A 20,945-nucleotide genomic window follows, 5' to 3' on the forward strand; every position below is an offset into this window, starting at 1 on the left:
TATGTTCCTTAATTAGGGTGATCAGAATAGTTAGGACCTAAAACCATAATAATATGAGTTTTACAGTTCAGTTAATATAGATTTTATTCTGAGAATTAGAGATTTGAGAAGGATTAAAGGATATTGTGTAAATGTTAAATGAGTGTGTAAATATAAAGCAGTTACGGAGCAAGTTGTGCGATGGAGGGATGGAGGCGTCAGGCCCCGGTTCTTAAAGATGGAAATTTTATCGAAAGGGCAATTATTTTCCATCAAGTGAACGAACATATCGACATATTTAGTACATACTACACGGTTCTCAATAGTACTCACTATTTCTCGAATAAGTTTACTATGGCACGACATCTTAGCTGAAGGTTAGATTGAGCCCGCCTCCTAAACTTATTGTATGTTATCTTTTTCGACTTTAAAATGAGTATGCAACTTATAATGTTTTTTTCTCTAAACGTAGTCTAAGTGCAACTTTAACTCTGGACGAGAAAATATGCATAAGCCCCCACTCCTCGAAGAGACTGCTTCAGTTTGTATAATGCTCAACTCCCCAGTTGTCGAACACCCTCCTTCGATAACCAGATATAGGAGAGCTTTGCTCAAAGATATGTCCAACAGCGAAGTGTCTTAAAGTGTCGAGATTATAATAATCCACGCAGCAAATCTGGTATTATCAAGCAAATGCTGTTGATTTCCACTCAAAATATTCTTCCCTTTTTCTTTTTTTCTTTTTTTATAATCGTGGATGTCCAAGGTGGCTTACGCGCACCTCGACTAATCCCACGAGGCCCTGAAATTTACTCACCTCAGTGGTCCTGAGGGAACTCGTACTGGTGATCACTGAGGAGCAAACCCAATGCCTAACTATTGATCTAACCCTCAGGGTTGATTTCCACTCAAAATATTAAGGAAGATTAGTTAATTTCCTAGAAAGTTAAATTTTTAAACTAGATAGTTCGACGCCGGATTCCAAGAAGTGAAGTGTTAAAGGAGGGAATAATAACTATGATCATAGACGATTACTCATAGGTGTGATTTCTATACCAATTTGGACCATCAAAAGTGTTTGGGAGTCAATTTGAGAATTATTACTTAATTTGATTACATATTGATTGTTGTAGGATAAAATCAAGTTTGGATGAACTTTTATGAAAAGAAATGAAAATTGGTCAAAGAAGGGCGAAAAAGAAAGAAATATAAAATTTGGGGGACTAAATTGTAATTGTTCATAAGGTGATTTGGATCAAGAATGGATGATTGAAGATTACATGGATTAAATTATGGAGAATAGAAGATGGACTCAAGCTAGAAGAAGGGAGAATATTGGGGACCAAAGTGTAAAGAAAAGAAGTTGAGGCATGCGATCACATGTCCATACGCGTTGCGATTGGAATGCTTTTATGGGGGTGCGACTGCAAGGTATATTTTTCGGGATGGTTTCCTTCTTTGAATCAACTACTTTGAAATCATTTATGACATGGATCTTAACCTAAATCTTGTCCTAGAAAAACATACATTCATCTAACAACTAAAGGGGAAGCTCTCATAATGCATAATACATAATTTCTTGGAGAATATTATAGTTGTTAATTCATTTCAATTGTGTTGCTAACACTCGAATTGATATGTGGTCTTTATTGTACTACCTTTCAAGTTTATTGTTGAAAACATCCTACCTTTCATTTTTTTTTTTTTTTGACATTTTTGCTTCTAGCTACCACATTTCTTTTCACAAAAGGTCCTTTTGACGATTTTACCATCAATTGAAATGAAACAAAAATTAAAGAATTAATTGCAATTATAGTTCCAATTTTTTTTAAAAATTATAAATCGGTCATAATTTATTGTAAACTAAAAAATTTTAAATTTAAATAGAGGAAATAATCGAGAAATTGAGAAATTTTTTTAATCATAACCAATGGAAATGAAAAACTTTGAAGATTAGGTGATTTTTGCCTCAAGCCTTCCATCTACTCTTCACTGAATAAAAATTGAGAGTTATGCTTATCCATTTTTGAAGATTTTCAGTTTCAGCTATAGTTCAAAAATTTCTCTATTTCTTAATTATTTCTCTGTACATTCAAGTTTCCCTTATTTTTTTGGGTAATTTTAAAATTTTTCAGTTCACAATAAATTGTGACCGATTTGTATTTTTTTTTTTGAAAATTTGGAACCATTATTGCAATTAGTTCTTTATTTTATTTTTATTTTATTTAAATGGAGGGTAAAATTGTCAAAAACTAATGAAAATGACATTCTGCGCAAAAAAATGTAAAAGGTACGGGTGAAAAATGTCAAAAAATGAAAGGTTAGGACGTTTTTCACAATAAACTTGAAAAATAAGGACGTTTTGTACTAATTACCCTTAATAATAATATAACTCTCCCATTTAGCTTTTCACTAAAAATGAAGATTACAAGAAGAGGAAAGTCACTTTTTCATTACACGTCTTCTCAAATTCAAATTTACTTTAATTTTCTTTGAGAAATATCTTTTATTTTAAGTTAAGGTTAAAGAAATAGCAAAGGTGGTAGGTCGTGTTAAGTATTTACCTTTTTGTTCATTATGTATGTATGTATACTTGTGATATGTGGAAGAATTTTTGAAACTAGAAGTTTATGTATAATCATAATTGGTTTACATGACCCCAAGGGATTCTTTGAAATCATACATTTGCTAGTATTCATCTATGTAAAATGTTAAATTCTTTCCTATGACTTTGTATATATGTTTATGACAAATAGGGTGCACAATGTGATATTAGTCTTACTGAGCTTAAAGTTCACATCTTCTATGTTGACAAAATTTTCAGATTAAAGGATGGTCGAGGAAGTGGAATTTAAGTCGATTGTAGAAGATCTGGAGGGAAAAATATGCTTCATTTGTGTAATTAGTCACATTTGAATAGTTACTAGTTCTTACAAATTATACAACTTACGTTTGATTTTTTAAAAATGTTAGTTTATCTTTCTTTAAGATTTTCTAGATCTTCTTCTTGATGTGAACATTTAAATTATTATTTGGTTGAAGTATGCATATAATTAAAAGTTTCTAAAAAAGTTAAGATTAAACGTTAGACTTGTAAACAAAAAAAATTCAGCTTACTAGCTGAACTTTTTCTCGTCATTTCAAACAGAATTCTTTCAATTTTTGGGAAAAAAACTAGTGTAGTTTAAAAGCCCTATAAGTCCTCTATCCTTTGGCTTTTGGATCAAGTCAACTGAAGGTCAGTAGAATAAGTTGTGCCATTTTTCGTGTACTGTGTTTAGTGTACTTGAAAACAAAATTTTTTTTGCCCCCACATATTTGAGTGCCTAAATGATATTAGAAAATTCTAAAATTTTACTATGTTGTACTTGAATAAGTTTAGAAAATACTATAAAAATTTCATGAAATTATGTATTTGATAAATGGTCCAACTAAGCTCGATCATTGGTTAGCGCATTGCTAAAATTTATCCTTTAATGCACATAACATTCATTTTAACGATTCGTTTCAACTTCGCTATTTAACAAATCAAAGTTATCTGCCTTGAATAATTTGTTTCCAATAAATTTTAGAATTTGTAATAGAACGCAGAGGGTAACTACAAAGTTAAAAGAAAATTAAGAAAATTTTAATTTAACTTGAATTTTTGAAAGAAACAAAAGGAACACTATTGTTTTTATACTAATTTCGAGTTCCAAGATTTAGGTTGTTACAACCTAGGTCATATGTTTGGCACCTATTCCACCTTCTTCTTTCTTATTGATTAGTTTAGATGGTTGGGAGACAAATTCCGTGCCTTGAATGAGATTTGCTTGATTCGAGTTCAATATCCTTCTTAAACATTTAACTAGTCGAACTCATTTGTTGAGGTCGTCCAGAGTGGGATGACAGAACTCATATGACTTTCGATGTGGACACTTGGTGGTTGATGTGTGCTATACAATTCAAATATAACTTAGCTAAAACTAAAATAAGATGTTAAATATAAACCCATACTTTATAATTCATATAAAATATAGTTAAGTTAGTTCTTTAAAACGTTATACACTTTCAAAATTGGTTATTAAGCCCCTGTTTGCGTCATATTTTTATCTCATTAAAATGAAAAATATGATCGTTATCCATCACATCAAGCCATCATTTTTGAATTTCTATTTCTGGTGTGGGGCCCATAACGATTCTATTTTTCATTCTCATTCTCATTATAATGTGGCTCTAACAGGCTCTAAATAAATACCATGCTATATAATAGAATGTTATGTTAATGTACTATATTAATCATTTCAATATTTTTTAACAAAATAAGTAAATTTTATGGTCAACTTTTGAACTAATTAAATTGCAATTAATTGTATCGTCTGCCTTATAAGTGCATTTTAAGTATATAAACCTAATTTTAGATGATATATAGATCAAGATGTGGCAGGAGTGCATTGAACCCTCAAATTTAGAAATATGATAGGTTCGTGATATTTTTAAAAGGTTAGATTACGTCTCTGGTTAGTGATGGTAAAAATTCTTGCCCTACCCTATCACCCCGTCGGGTTGGCGGAGTTGGGCAGGGCGTGACTCCCCATCCTGATCCTGTCCCATGAAAAGTAAAAGTAAAAATAAAAAAAGAAGGGACGTAAAAAAGAAATGAGAGCGATAGATACTTATTGTATGCCTTTTAAAATGTGGAGTTAAAAAGTAATTTAAGTATTTATAATTGTATAGATACGAGCAAATTTAATTTTCAGCAACACGTTTGATTTGAACAGATCTTTACGCATTATTCACTTATTTATCACTCATTTTTATTTAATTATAAATTTTCGTGAAACAAAGACTTGCTTTAGAAAACAAGAAAATATTAAATTTCAAAATATGATAGTATTTTTTCGTTGCTACCAATCTTGCAACGACAGTGATACCATTTACCAACCAATAAAGAATACAAACGAGCACCGATAAACCAATTCCCACACTCTACCCTCCAATTCTTGTGATGTGATGACAAATTGAGCACTCACGGCATCTCTTCTTCAGATACCCCCAAACCGCCTTCATCCATTCTTCTCTTCTTCTCTTATTATACTCTGTCTTCATTCCTAAATTATTCAATAAACAATCTTTTCACTCAATTCAGTTACCTCAGTTTCGGCTTTTTTACATATCTGTATAAGGTTGTATCAACTACATGGCTTCTTCTTCTGCTTCACTCTGTTTTCCGCCAAATGGAAAACGGACTGGTTTTCGATGTGGGTCTGCCGGATTATGTAACAGGCGTGTGTCGTCCACTCAGTTCAGGACTCGGAGGTTCATAATTCGCTCTGATTTGGACTCTAATGTTTCTGACATGAGCAATAATGGTAACTTTCATCAATTTCATCGCTCCTTTGCAATTGTGCTTTTAAATGCAGATGAAATTTGGTTATTCAATTGAAATTTATGCTATCTTCATTTTGGTTGGTTGTTAGGCGATTCACTTTGTATATAAAGTTTTGGGTGTTTGAGAACTTGTTCACCAACGTGAGCTAAGAGCATGTTAGTCTAAGCTTAACAACACTTTTGTCAAAGTAAATTTTAGAGTAAATAATTTTTTCATTGGTGAAAGTTAACTTATTTTTACTTGCTTTCTAAGATTAATTTTTTATTAAAACATGCTCTAAGTACCTGGTTGGAAAGCTAACTGGACAAATTTACCTGGTTCCATATGTTTTGCGGCCATGATCAAGTTCATCATCTATGAGTTTGATTTCTAGACTGAGACTGGAGACTTGTTAATGAATTTAGAAAAAAATCTGGAATTAATATTCATTTACTAAAATTACTGCTACACCTTGCAGCTCCAAAAGGTTTGTTTCCTCCGGAACCTGAACATTACAGGGGCCCCAAACTAAAAGTGGCTATTATCGGAGCTGGGCTTGCTGGCATGTCAACAGCAGTGGAACTTTTGGATCAAGGCCACGAGGTACTGATCCCACCCTGCAAAAAGGAGCAATGTATTGATAGGAATAAGTAACAAATAATCATATAAACAAACAAAATGCTATTATTTGTGCTGTCCATCTGAATTCTTGATCATCAGACCACCTGCAATGTTTATATTGACTACAAAATTGACTTCGCGGTGCAAATGTAATATGCAATATCCATCTTAGTTGCAGTATTTATTAATGCTGGATATAAGAATATCATTTTTCTCAGTCTATTGAAGTAGTCTATGTATTTCCATGCACGCAAACATAGTGACTTTCATGCTCTGATATTTGCAGGTGGATATATATGAATCAAGGTCTTTCATTGGAGGAAAAGTGGGTTCATTTGTTGACAAACGTGGAAACCATATTGAGATGGGACTCCACGTTTTCTTTGGTTGCTACAATAATCTTTTTCGTTTAATGAAAAAGGTAATTACAGCTAGTTTTCTGCCAAATAAGCTGAAACAATTGTCCCCCCACCCTCCAAATTTCTGAAGGAAATTTTGTCCCAAACATTTGCTAAGTTCATGAATTTTTTCCTCTATTTTTTTTTTTTTTTTGGCTAATAACCGGAAAATTGTTATATGTGGATACTTCCATCCATTTGAACCATCAGTCTTTGTCTACCATGCATGTAGGTACATCCTTTAGTTAGTGTCACAGAAATATTTTTGTAGTTGGGACTATTAGCAAAAATAGGAAAGAAGAAATAGTTTCTATAATGAGATGAGTGAAATAGATTATACAATTTCACTTACATTGTGAATGCGAATAACATATGGCTGATACAGGTCATATAAACCCTCCTATTTATTCAGCACGATCATTTTATGCCATTGTATTTACCATAGAAAATGTTACTACGTTTTTGATAAGCCACTTCCATGGCTTAATTTCTGAATACCAAATTTAATGCATCGAAATTTTTTTATCTGTATTAAGGAATATGGCCATGCTTGACAGGACTGAAATCTGGGTGTCATGGCGTTGTCTTCAACTGAACTCCTAGAGGAACTTTAAATTAATCAATTTTCCCTCATGCTTTTTCTTTCTTCCCTCAATAGCAACATTTGTTTTTCTCTTCTATGGGCTGTGACGAAAACTTTTGAGAAGATTGCTCATTGATTTTAAATGAGTTCTGCTAAATACATGTGTGATGGTCTGGATATATGTATCAACCTGTCATCCCAAGATCAAATTATGCATAGCTGAGATATTTGGTGATTTCTGCAAATTGATGAATTCATCTAATAATTGAAGTTTGATGGTCTCTGATTATTTTCCTTTGCTTTGCCATAGGTTGGTGCTGACAAAAATTTGCTTGTGAAGGATCATACTCATACTTTTGTTAATAGAGGGGGTGAAATAGGCGGTATGATAATATTTTCTTGACAACATGCAAACATCTATTGTCAATGTTTGATACTTTTTTCATGTATGAATTGAAGACGTTGTTTTATCTTTGACGTAATTCTATCAAACGTTGTATGTCTAATTGAAAACTCTTACTGCAGAACTTGATTTTCGTTTTCCATTTGGAGCACCATTACATGGAATAGGTGCATTTTTGTCTACAAATCAGCTCAAGGTAATAGAATTTCGTAGATGGTTTCTATATTCTCTTCTGAATGTTTATTCTGCGTTTTGATTTGTCAACTATCTCCGTCTGTGAAGAACAAATCTATCTTTCATTTTCACTATTTAAATGGGCATACTGTAACCTGAATTGTGTGCTTCCTGGTCACTACTTCTAATGCTGTAACTGAACCTTTACCTACTGTCGGTGGTGGAGTCAGTTGACAAGTTCACCATCTTGATTATAATGTCTAAAACCGGTACTTGTTCATTGTGTATTCCATACTTTATATTCGAAGGCAGCATATGGTCTTTCATTTTGAGCACTGTTGAAGAATTTCTACAAGTCACATTTCTTTGTTTGCATTATATATTTCTTTTGCTTTCCAGTTGAGTTGCAGTTTTAGTTTCCTTCCCAATAAGATTGGAAAAAAAAAAAATATCTGCTTTTGGTGACTCTTTCAGTGGTGTAGCATATTATGTTCTTTTCTCTTACCTTCTACGATCCCAGCCACAGCCATAATATGCAGAAGTTAAAGCTTCATATTCACACTGGAATTCATCAGAAATTTATCTTAAATAGTTACTCGGAGTTGAAAAGTTGGTGAAATCCCTATACCTTCCCCTGGCCCAGTGCCCAACAGCATAGCCACACAAAATTCAAGTCTGTAAATTGTTAACATATTAGTTTCTTCTCTGCTATCTTGTTCTAAAATGTTAGTTAGATAGTCTTTTTTGAAATCACTCGGGGAAAAGTTATATCCCAAAAGTCAAGAAATAAAAGGAAAGGCATTTTTCTTTTTTTGCTCCTCCTCGTCAGCCCTGTTCTAATCTTCTTGTAGTACATAATGGGTAAAGGAATTGAAAAATGATTCCTCAAAGGGCTCAGAATATCTGCAGAACGCAAGGGATTAATAAATCTTGGAAACTGTTGGGAAGGAATTGCCGCAACACACTAACGAACACAATGGAGAAAAAAAATGAGTAGCAGAGAGGAAACACGAATTTGTGTGGTGCAGCGAATTTGCCTGCGCCCTCGGGAGAGAGAGAAACAACTTACTAATCAAATCTTTGACTACATGACTTCATGTAACTCTCTCAACTTCTCTCTACACAAAACTAAAACACCCAATGCATGTATCTTTTCTTTGTCTCTCTTTCCATACTTTCTTCTCTCTCTCTCCCATGACCCTACTGCCTTGTATTCTCTTTTATTGGTGCGTGGTTCTATAAAAGACACATGGCATATTTACAGGTCGGTATATAAACACATAAGGATTTGGAAGTGAGTGCATGAAGTGTTTTCGGTTAGCCGCATAGGGTTGCTGATTCAAAGCTTGTCTACCATGCCACCTTGGTTAATATTTGATATACTTTTACTAAGTGGAGGTTCAAGTTTAAAAGACACCTTCATCAATGCACAAGTTTTCTGAAGCCACTATGAGGGGTTTTTTTTAGAACGTCATCATTTGAAAATGGTGGAGAATTGTGGGAGAGATTTTCTGTAAATGTCATTTTGACATTGTAGGTAGTATTTTGAGTCATGGTTCATGGTTAGAACGAAGAGATAAAAAGGACAGAACAAAGGGAGCGGAGGTCAGAAGTGACCGGAGGCCGCAGTTGGCAACATGTGACCGCAGCAAGCTTCCTGCAGTCGCACTGCAACCTTGAGGTAGTTGGCAAGTTGCGCTTGCTTCTGCCGCAGCACTGTCCGAACATGAGCTTTTTGCACCTGTTCCAGCTTTTACACATTTTCATTTTGGTCCATTTCATCCTCACTGAGTTATTTAATTCAAAAACTAAAGGTTGTGACTCAAATGAAGAGATGTAAACTTTTGTAAGGGTTGTAACAATAATCTATAAATAAGTGGATGGATCATTTGGAAAATCAGAGATTATGATTTCTCCTCCGTGTCTTCTTATTCTTGCATTAAAAAGTTCATGCATTCTAAAATATTTTATTAATCTGGATATACAAAATACGAGGCCTCTCGTATGGCGGCTTCTTTTCTCCTTGGTGTTTGGGGTTGTTTTTGTTAGTGCATGAATCAAAATTTTGCTTTCCTGTGTGCATCACCGGTAGTCGGACAAATATGTCTTAAGGAGAGCATCAACACGTGACTTGGAATCTCCTGCGGGTTTTAGTTTGTGTTTGATTTGAGAATGGGCCATTGCGAGAAATGCATACAGTCACTTTCAGCTTCAAATGACTTACAGACTTCAATGTAATTACTCCTGGTGCAACCAAATTCATACATTACAATATGCTTTCTGGATAATGCTTTTATTTGTTTATAAAGCGGGAGAAGTGGAAAATCTTTACCCTATCATGTATTGCTGTGTGTCAGACAGTTGAAACAGACTGTTCCAAATCTTTTTTTAATTCACTGGGATCATCTAAATGTATTTATACTTCGATTTGCAGACTTATGATAAAGCAAGAAATGCTGTGGCTCTTGCCCTTAGTCCAGTTGTTAGGGCACTTGTTGATCCAGATGGTGCAATGAGGCAGATACGGGATCTGGATAATGTTTGTATTCTCTTCATAATATTAGCATCTCGTATTCTTATATTCTGGTGCTTGATTTGTTGCCATTATTTTCGAGGAATAATTTCTCTGGCATATGTTTCTTGTTAAATTGGTCGAATATTTATAACAGATAAGCTTCTCCGATTGGTTCTTATCCAAAGGAGGGACACGCGCTAGTATCCAGCGAATGTGGGATCCTGTTGCTTATGCCCTTGGATTCATTGACTGTGATAATATGAGTGCCCGCTGTATGCTCACTATATTTTCATTGTTTGCAACTAAAACTGAGGCTTCCCTGCTACGCATGCTTAAAGGTTCTCCTGACATCTATTTAAGTGGTCCCATCAAAAAGTATATTATAGACAAGGGAGGCAGGTATGACTGCATATATGGTTGTGAAAGTATATAAAAATGATGTTATTTCTTTTTCAGCAATTTATTTTTCTGTTACATTCTTTATATTTCTACATCGGAACAGGTTCCATCTGAGGTGGGGATGCAGAGAAGTTCTCTATCATAGATCTTCTGATGGAGGGATATATGTAACAGGACTTGCCATGTCCAAGGTATAAGTGTTTTGACCTGATCCTTTTAAAATTTGTAAGCCTAATCAGAATTTTTTGTTGTGACAAATCAAGTATCTTTAAGAAGGACATGGAGCAACAAAATGAACCAATGTGATCTTAAAATATTAGTTCTTTTCATGAACCTTTGGTTTAATCAAAGTGTCACATATCGTTCCTTCTGTTGCCTCAAGTGAATCTTGCCTCTGCTCCACAAAAGTGTATAGTTACAAGTGATATCATTTTGGTTTAAATCCTCGATAAGTGCTGAGGGATATTTAGTAGTCCACAAAATATTAATTTGATCATAAGAATATTCAACTTCTTGAAAAATAAAAAGTGGTATTGCATGTCATTTGGTAATGCTTTTCTATTAACGACATGATATTTCTTCATTAAGCGATCACTTTACAGAGTGCACTGCATGTCTATGTTATTTAAGTTTGTAAATAGTCACTTGGAATTTGTTGACTTTTTTAATTGTCCACAACTATACATCTTTAAAATAATCTGCATAATCAACTGAAATCGTATGCACATACTTTTTGTTCTCATTTTTAGAAGCTGATGAATTAAATTACAAATGGAGAAATGAAGCAACTGATATGTGGAATCCATATTTCTCATGTTATAATGAACCATCACTCTGCGGATGTACGATGTTTCATATTCAGTATTGACCTATGCGCATGAAGTGAGCATGTTTGTTTATGTTAGGCGAGGTATGGACACTAATTTAGGGTGTCCCTATTGTCCAGGCTACTCAAAAGAAAATTGTAAAAGCTGATGCTTATGTAGCAGGTTATAATCAATATCTGTACTTTCTCTATTTTACCCCCCCAACACCCCCACGTCCCTTTCTCCCGTGTTGCTAAACTCATATGAAGCTAAAAATTCTATGTGATTACAGCTTGTGATGTCCCAGGAATTAAAAGATTACTTCCACAGAAGTGGAGGGAATTGGAGTTCTTTGATTATATCTATAAACTAGTTGGAGTACCTGTTGTTACAGTACAGCTTCGTTATAATGGCTGGGTTACAGAGTTACAGGACCTGGAACGTGCAAGGTAAAGATTTTAAACTCTGCAATTTAATTTCTGTTTAGCCGAGGGACAACTATTTTCATGTGATATGCAATTGCTATTATGAAATTAACTATGAAATTAACGATCTATTATGTGATGGCCAGGCAATTAAGACAAGCGGCTGGCTTGGACAATCTCCTCTACACATCAGATGCAGATTTTTCTTGCTTTGCAGACCTTGCACTCACATCTCCTGAAGATTATTATCTTGAGGGTCAAGGTTCATTGCTCCAGTAAGAACAGTGTTTTTTTCTATATCTGTTCAAATGACAAAGATCATCGTGCTTATCTAGCACATATTCATGCCATTATGAGCTATAGTTTAGTGACTACTGATGATCTTTATCCATCTAAACACCCTTGTTTTCGGTGGTTGCTTACAGATGTGTGCTTACACCTGGGGACCCATACATGCCTTTGCCGAATGATGAAATTATAACGAGAGTTTCAAAGCAGGTTGGCGCTAGTTGGACTTTATCCCTTCATTCTGCCGAGAACTTGGGCATTGCATGCATTAGTCAAAGCTGAAAACTCTTTTCTTACTAATGGTAGAAAATCACCACTTCATTTTTCTAGTCCAACCAAGCCAACAAAAAAAATATTTAATTGGGTATAGTAACGAGACTGTAAGTTGTTCTTTTTTAAGTGAAACTGAGAATGTGTGTCGGAGACAATGGTGAAATAATATACTTCTATTGACAAACTTGAATCAATTCTAGACTGAAAGTGTAACTCAACAGTAACTGCTACTCCCCCGATAGCCTTCCCAAAAAATTAGAAGGGGAAATAAAAGAAATCTGTACTTTTACAGGTGGGGAGAAAGGGAAAAAAAGAGGATTAGAACATGATTTCATGAAATGCATTTAAGTGAAACGAAAAGTGTATTCTTACATCATCCATTTTTTAGATCATTGACGGATAAAGAATAATGTTTCATGGTATCAGGTTCTGGTTCTATTTCCTTCTTCACAAGGTCTTGAAGTCACTTGGTCATCAGTTGTCAAAATTGGGCAATCACTATATCGTGAAGCACCTGGTAAAGATCCATTTAGGCCTGATCAGAAGACACCAGTGCCAAATTTCTTCCTTGCTGGTTCCTATACGAAACAGGTAACACTACTTTCCACATATCTGTTACATTGACAGGCTCTTTTATGCAAGATTCTACCACTTAACGTTCCGAGTGGGAATAAATATAGTGTATCGTTGAGTGAGGGTTAAATGTTCAGGGACCAAAGTCATCATCGAAATAGATGTTTTTTGTATTTGAGAAAAATATACGAGGAAGAAATATATTCAGAACTTAGGAGCTAACCCTTCAACGATATACGGCAGACAAATTCTTGGTTCTAGTCATTATAGCCTTTCTAGGGTATGGATGTGTTTGTAAATACAGAAGATTTGATTCAAACGCTGTCTGATCGCCAGGATTACATCGACAGCATGGAAGGAGCGACTCTGTCGGGCAGACAAGCTTCTGCATATATATGCAATGCAGGAGAAGACTTGGTGGCTTTGAGGAAGAATCTCGCGGCTTCTGTATCGAGGGAAACACCTGAGCTGCTTCTACCTTTGAGTAGTTGAAGAACATTTGTCTGATTCGCAACAATTTATATGTCAGATTATTGATTTAGAAGGCAAATGCAATAGAATGCAATTTACTTGTAGAGGGCAGGGAAAACTGCTCGACTTCATTGAGTTAACTTGCAAAAATGTTCAGTGTAAATCTCAAAAATATTACTCAAGTTCTCAATTATCTTCTTCTTTGGGTTGGATATGGAACTTCAACCTGCAAGAAACAAGTCAAATTTTAATTGAAGTTATTTAAAAATCGAGCTAGTTGTTAAATTTAATGTGTTGAGTTGGATTATCAACTTTCCACTTGCATAAAAAAATTCAAAAATCAAGTTATTTTAAAATTGAGTTAGTTCTTTAATTTAACAGTGAAATTGAGAACTGAAGTTAATTTTTTGCTTATAAAATAAATGCACAATGTATTCGTACGTAAGCTAACTGCATAATGCACCTTCACATAGATAATTTAGGCTAAGAAGGTACTTCTAAGTACGTATGTTCTTGTTATGACAACATTTTCTTCATTTTCACTAGTTTTGTAATGAGATTAAAATGGTCACTTTTTCGAAAAATTAAGAGAATAGTCACTTTTACACGTTAATTGTATTCCTTTTAGTTGACAAAAATCATACATGTCATTCGGTGGGCACACAAGTTTTGAGGCAAATCTTGAAAGTTTTCAAAATAAAATTCATTTAGTATCGATTTTACGAGACAGTTCACTGAGATTTATAAAGACACTTAGATCTTGATAAATTGAACCATCTTTCAAGATATTTAGAATTATCATACCCAATCAATTGTCTCACGAAAACGATAAGGCCCTATTTGGTTCCCATATATTTAAGAATGAGAATAAAAAATAAAACCATTAAGGGATCCACACAAAAGATAAAAAGTCAAATATGATAACTTGATGTGATGGATGAAGGTCATATTTTTTATTTTTGTGGTCAAAGAATAGAAATCAAACGGGGCTAAATGAGTATTAGTTTTGAAACTATGTTGATAATTCTCATAAAAAGTGATCATTTACTAAAAATGACATTTTACAATGACAAGCGGTATTTTCCTATTTCAAACAAACATCAACACCTTAACAAGTGTACTGACATAATAACATATATTTTAGAAATTTTGGACATGTAAACTTGTACAGAAGTGGCTTAAGCAATTGGGGAGTCTTAGGCATAGTCGATGTGGCCTTTTTCAAAAAAATAATAATATATAATTTAGTAAATGATCACTCGCATATTCATTTCCAACAATACGATTATTGATAATTTTGATTGAAATCAATATAAGTTGTTTATTCCGATACAATAGCCGATAGTGATACATTTGGTCATCATCACCCACACAACTTTGTCAATGATTATTCATCAATGATATTTTTCGTCAATAATGATCGATAATATGATTGTTTGTTATTTTTGAAATCAATATATTTTTACAATTTAGGGTGAGTTTCTTCGTATTCTTATTTTTTTCCTCGAACTTTACAAGAATACTCTCTTTTCTTGTTGATCCATAAACAATTGATTTCATAGGCCAAATATGGGAGGAAAATATCTGCTTGGAATCAATGCCGTTTGATATCATACAAGGAAACAAGTCCATACAGAAAAGCATTAGTAAATATTGAGATCAATTTCTATACTTCACCTTGAACTAAAATAGTACATGTTATAGTCAGTATAGCAGAATAAAGAACACTAGGGTATCCTCTCTCCTATCAAATGCAATATGAATTGAACAAATCACAAACTCATTTACAGGAGAAAAAAAATAGTCAAATAACCTTTTTAAGTTTTCAGTCTTCTTCAGCATCCGAGTCTGCGAACTGGTCGAAGAATGTGTCCAGGTACCATGAACATTTCTCAATCCAATCACCTCGACTTGTATGAGCTCGCCACTTTTGATCAGCTATCATCTGAGGGGAAAGGCCCCATTCTAGCATTTCTGTTTCAGTATGATGGACTGCTAGACTGTATTCTCCGCTGAAGCCTAGCTGCATCACTCTGAACTCACAGTTCCCCAGGTTATTCAGGTACTCAAATTGCTCGGCAGTCCATTTAAACCACTTCATGAGAAAGACACGAATAGCAAGGCCGTGGGATATGATGACCAGATTAAGTTCATCGGATGTGTCATGTTGAAGTCTCTTCATGTCTATGTCCCTCCACAACGATTCAAGGAAACCTGCATATTTTATAATAAAAGTTTTGACTATGACTATTGAATGTGGATCTTAAATTAAAACAAACAAAATACAAAACAGGAACATGATGATATGAATACGACCGGTCCAATATCAGGTGGCTAACCAAGCTAAGTTCCACAATGTTGCATTTTTTTACCATCCTTACTAACCGTTCTGACCTAGCATTACCTTACCATCAAACTTGTCTTCTCAACTTTTGCATGCATAGAACCCCACATAACATACTCTCTCAAACAATTAAACACATATTGCTTTCAAATATACCCAACTCAATTCAACAAAGCTTTGTCCTGTACTTAGATCCGTTCATCACTCCTCTCTTTCATTCTGCTCAATTGAGAATTTTTTCTATAGTAAAGACATTGATAACTGAAGTCTCTCAGATGTGATATCAGAAGCTGTTATGTGATTTAAAGTTCATCTTACATTTTAATTATGATTTCAACTGTACAATTTCAGAGGATAGTTTTGTTCCTTTCTTCCTTTTTAGCTTCGTTTTCAAAAGATAGTTATTAAAGAAGCTTTCCCATGTTTACACCAAATCTACTGTTTGATGGCAGTGGAAATCCCAGATAAGTTAACTAACCGCCCTAGCAAAATGCTTGAAGTTATGCCTATTGACATGCTATGGTGTGCGGACTGTCATAAGAAACCAACAAAATCTGCTCTGGAAAGAGGAAGGAGGTATAGCCTTTTCATTGACCAATAATTTAGTAATGTACATGCATTTAAGCACAATTCATAGCTGATCCAAACTATTAAGATGCAGCATTACTGAATTGTGCTTCTGATCTAAATTGTTTTATGGTTCCAAAATAAAAAAGCAGGAGATAGGGAACTTCATTTAACGTTTAACTTTTTAAAAATATATAGTCTCTGTTAAAAGATGACCATGAACAAGACAAATAAATGTCCATTGACTTAAGCACTCATGAAGTATGGTAGTAAAAGGAATTCATGGCGGGTTACATAGTGTCAAAAGGTGAAAAAGTGAAGAAGAGAGAACTGAAAGGCTTCACAGCACAGCAATTGGAAAGCAGATAGCATGGAAGGGAATTTCCCACATGCATGGACATAGAAATGTTAGTATATGACCGTACAAACAAGTTCACAGATACAACTTAAAGATATGTTTGAGAGAGAGAGACGAGTCTTACCTGAATCAGAATATATTTAATATTTTTCATTTTTCATGGTTCACTTTCACTAAAGAAACACATGATCCCACAAGAATATTGAACAATCTGTACAATAAAGGTAGAGAATGGGTAGGGGAAGCTCAGATTCTTGTGAATTAAGTTAAAAACTAGGGAAATACATTAACTTGCACAGAAACAGCTACAGATTTCTCAAATCTATCCTCCAAATATAGAAGGACCCAGTCACATATTGAAGCACGGGTAAACCTCATAGATCATGAACAAATTACGAACTTTTCATGATAGGAAAGATCCCTCTCCGTTATCCATTTAAAGTCTGACCGAATACGACATCAAAGTCTGATGTGACACACTATAAATTTAAATCATGTCACAGCAGAAACGAGCTAGCTATAAACAATACTTATGCAAGTTTTGGATTTTCTTAACGGGTTCGAAGGTTATGGGCTTCAGTGGAAAGAGATTGGGTTGAAAAAACTGAAATATCCTCGAATTTAAAAGAAGAAAATTCTAGCATACTGGTATATAAAAATTAAATACCACAGGAATTTCAGGCTAAACTACATTTTCACTCACTAGCCCCTTTTCTTGACGTAGCCCATAAGACAGCATCGTGGTTTCATCAATTGCATGGACCATATACGTTCCCTACTGAAGATAGATGGAAATACATATTCACTTTTAGCCGTATGCAGAACCTCCTTCAATTTATATTTATTCTTTGCAACCCTTTTTTGTGATGCATGAATATTTTATCAAAACCACTGACAACTGGTACTTCCCATCACCGAAATTCTACCAAAGAGGCTGATAATATAGATGTGAATTGTTCATTTGAAAAATGCCCACTAACTGACTACAATTTAAAAGATGAAATTAAACATCATAAAAATCTATATGCGAACAAAAGTAAGATATTTAGAATCCCAATTTAATCCTACACACTGAAGAGTATATTTAACAGACATAATATGTCAAAAATCAAATCTTGTCTACTTAGCCTCTGACAAACGTATAGAAATTGTAAGTGCATAAAAAATAAAAAAAGAAGAAGAAGAAAATCACTAGCCCATGACCTATATTGCACTTAGTTAAAATAGCCAATAAGTTTTACATCCTACTTGGTGCAATTGTTCATAGGCAAGTAACAGCATTGTTCTTGGCATCTTTAGTTTTATACCAAGGTCCAACATCTCATCTCTACACTTAGAATTCCATTGTATCCACTCCCAACAAAGTAATGAAAGAAAAACAAATCACCTGAGTGAGGTAGGGGGAAGAAGTCATAGCTAATATAGAAGACTTCCATGTTTATAGTCAGTAAACCAACAAACAATGAATTCAATAATGGTATTACAAAATCCCTAAGACTCATTATGCAGTACATCATGAGTTCCACGGAATGGTCATTAAGCAAGTAGAGAGACAGTTAGCTTTTAAGAGATCATCAAGAATCTAGTTATCTTGGGGATCCAGTCCAAATGTATTCGTCCAGTCTTTCTATACATTACACCCCCAATGCATTATATCATGGTACTCAGTAAGTTCATGCTGATTGTTCTCCATGGACATGTCCTAAGACATGATAGCCTATGAATCGAAAATGACGACTATGGCAGGTGGATTCTCGTTTGTAAGTTATCCATAGAGGCACTTAGATGCTGCCACTTGAAGACATACCCTTCCATATTGATAGGGACACAGAGCACATTGACAAGGTTAGACTAAACATGAGGAACCTTAATGATCTCACTAGGATGATTATGGTCAACCTGTCCTCATTTGCTAGTAGGGTTAACCAAATGCTTTCATGGATTGGATGCATGGGATAAACGATTACTTAAACTTTTAGGACATGCCAAATGAATCAAGAGTTCATTTTGCTAAAATGGAACCCAAGGGGTCAACTAAGAGATTTTTGCAAATTGTCTACAGTTGAGTACACCAGCTACCTTTATTAGCTGGGAGGTCATGAGATTTTATTCTAATGTACTGCATAGGTAGGTTATTGAACCACATATAAGTTGGTGTGTGAGGCGGTATGACCTCAAGCAAACCTTCACACATCAGTGGCGAAGAAAGGAAGTTCAAGGATCTACTACTCTAATGTGATGCAACAAGGAGTCTAGAGACTTGTCTCCAAGTTCATTAGTGACTTAAGGAATGGCCACAGAGGAAGGTTCTTCCTGTGCTAGAGAATCTTTGCAAGGTATAGGAGGGTGCGAGGATTTCAAGGTTGTTTGTAATAAGACAAGGAAATTCTCAGTTCGGGGAGTCTTTACAGTCTAGATCTATGACAAGTCCTTGTCCCAATCTCCACCTTTCACTTCCATGAATAGTTGTAAAGCCGATGAATATACATCTAGAGCTTAATGAATACGATAATCTTAATCAGAGACAGTAAGTGTTAATCAAAAGGATAGCACAAATAGGACTGCATAATCAAATTTTAGTGCACCCACTTAGGAAGTGAATAGAGAGCAGATTGGCTCGTAATTATAATGTCATGATATAATCAACAGAGTATAGAATAAGGACATACAAAATAAATATAAAGGATAGCACAACGAAGAACACACGACAGGTTAATTAGACCATTGAGTGGAAAACCTCTAAGACCAGAACGAGTCGATTAAACAGTTGCTCATACAACTGGGTTGTCTAATTCTCCTAGTACAGAAATGATATTCATTACTTAATGCTTGTATTTTTACAGGTTAGTTTTTTTTCTAGAAATACATCAATGATAACCGTGTGAACTATAAGACTAGTAAGGAGCATTCAGGTAATGTAAGAGAGGTTCTCTTGATTTTCAAGGCTTCAAGTGGTCCCCCATCATCCTAAATTGAATGTCATCTGATTTTGGAGAAGACACTTTTACATAACATAATTTTTGTCAACTGGAAACAACAAAGCCACCAATATAAAATATGTAAATAGTAAATTTAATAAACCATTAAAACAGTGGGGAGAACAGTAGGATCATATGTTTATTGAAGGCCAATAAAAGGGAAAATGAAACAACCATTCACATGCATTCTCGTTTACCCAAAACTGAAACATCAAGGAAAACTATAATCTTTTCGTCATTTACCCTCTACCATGCACTTATCTCTAGCCAAAAGAAACAGATAGTACAACGTTTGAAGCATAAAGTACTAAGATAAACAAAAAATAATAAATAAATAAAACGTACTTGAAACGCGATCGTACACATCAGCGGCGGACTCTCCTTCAGGGAATCGATAATAGAATCTTCCAAACCTTTCTCTAGTCTCCTTAATAGCCTTCATCCGTTCAGCCACCTGAAAATTGCCAAAATCCTGTTCTCTAACCCGACATTCTTCCCTCACTCCAATCACTCTCTTCTTAGGGAAGGCCCGGCCTATTTCTCGGAGAGTGGAGCGGGTCCTCTCGTATGGGGACACATAAAAGTACACTTTCCAGTTGGAACGCTCGCCGGAATCGGATATCACTTGCCTGATCCGACACCCAGCATTCTTGGCCTGATCGATGCCTTGGGATGTTAAGGGGATTTTGTGGTCCGGGGTGGTGGTGTAGGCGCTGCCGTCGATGTTTCCCGCACTCTCGCCGTGACGGAGTAGAATTATGCGCTTGGGGAGGAAGCGTGGATGGTGGGTTTGACCATTGTTGTTGTATTCCGAAGAGTTGCCCAACATCTTGGTCGTATTGGAGATGATGAGTTTATTGTGTCTTTTCTCCCATTTATAGGTGAGATCGTTGAGAAAAAAAGGTAGAAATGGGACGCGCGTATAGTTTGACCTGCATTTGGGTACTGGATTTTGATCAACGGTCCAATTTTGGCTTCCGTCACACATACGTATCAAACGTGTTTGAAAGAAATAAAAGGAAAGACGTTTGACAAACTTATTTACAAATAAAAAAGTTGAACCTCAACTTTGAGGGTCCCATCACCCCGTCTCTAAAATTTTGTCAGGGAGATAAATCGCGGAAGGTGCCCCAACAGATCAAGGAACAAGAGTTGCTTGTACACTGCGCCTACAAGAAGTCCAATTTCATGTCTCAAGAATCGAACTCCCACACTGCGACTGCCAGTAAGGCGTGAGATAACCTCACTCATGTCCTTTGCACCATTAGACTATGCCCCGGACGGCATTGACAAACTTATTTATTTATATGAAAGTCGTGTGTTTCGTACGCAATTAAAATTGATAGGTTATTTGGTGCTGATTATAAGAATTAATTTTTTAATCGTTAACTTGAAAATGGATCCCATCCATGAGTGAAGAGACTAAAAATGACCACTGAC

At 35.0% G+C, this 20,945-nt stretch overlaps 2 protein-coding genes across 2 annotated transcripts; one reads left to right on the plus strand and one right to left on the minus strand.

Annotated features, from left to right (window-relative positions):
• The first annotated feature begins 4,890 nt into the window (after positions 1-4,890).
• LOC111379204 (zeta-carotene desaturase, chloroplastic/chromoplastic-like) lies at positions 4,891-13,509 on the plus strand. The gene is made up of 14 exons (XM_023002549.1): positions 4,891-5,330; positions 5,808-5,932; positions 6,237-6,371; positions 7,242-7,314; positions 7,457-7,530; positions 9,943-10,047; positions 10,178-10,422; positions 10,526-10,613; positions 11,369-11,411; positions 11,521-11,677; positions 11,800-11,928; positions 12,079-12,151; positions 12,641-12,805; positions 13,124-13,509. Exons 1-14 carry the CDS (start codon positions 5,159-5,161, stop codon positions 13,277-13,279), a joined length of 1,740 nt encoding a protein of 579 aa, XP_022858317.1. The 5' UTR covers positions 4,891-5,158; the 3' UTR covers positions 13,280-13,509.
• A 1,340-nt stretch (positions 13,510-14,849) lies between these two features.
• Positions 14,850-20,392, minus strand: LOC111379205 (phosphoglycerate mutase-like protein AT74). The gene is made up of 2 exons (XM_023002550.1): positions 19,851-20,392; positions 14,850-15,472 (listed from the first exon to the last, which is right to left on the minus strand). The coding sequence occupies exons 1-2, from the start codon at positions 20,332-20,334 to the stop codon at positions 15,084-15,086; spliced, it is 873 nt and encodes a 290-aa protein (XP_022858318.1). The 5' UTR covers positions 20,335-20,392; the 3' UTR covers positions 14,850-15,083.
• Between the last annotated feature and the right edge of the window lie 553 nt (positions 20,393-20,945).

Source organism: Olea europaea, unplaced genomic scaffold (assembly GCF_002742605.1).
Source record: "Olea europaea var. sylvestris unplaced genomic scaffold, O_europaea_v1 scaffold1948, whole genome shotgun sequence".
Lineage (NCBI taxonomy): Eukaryota > Viridiplantae > Streptophyta > Magnoliopsida > Lamiales > Oleaceae > Olea > Olea europaea.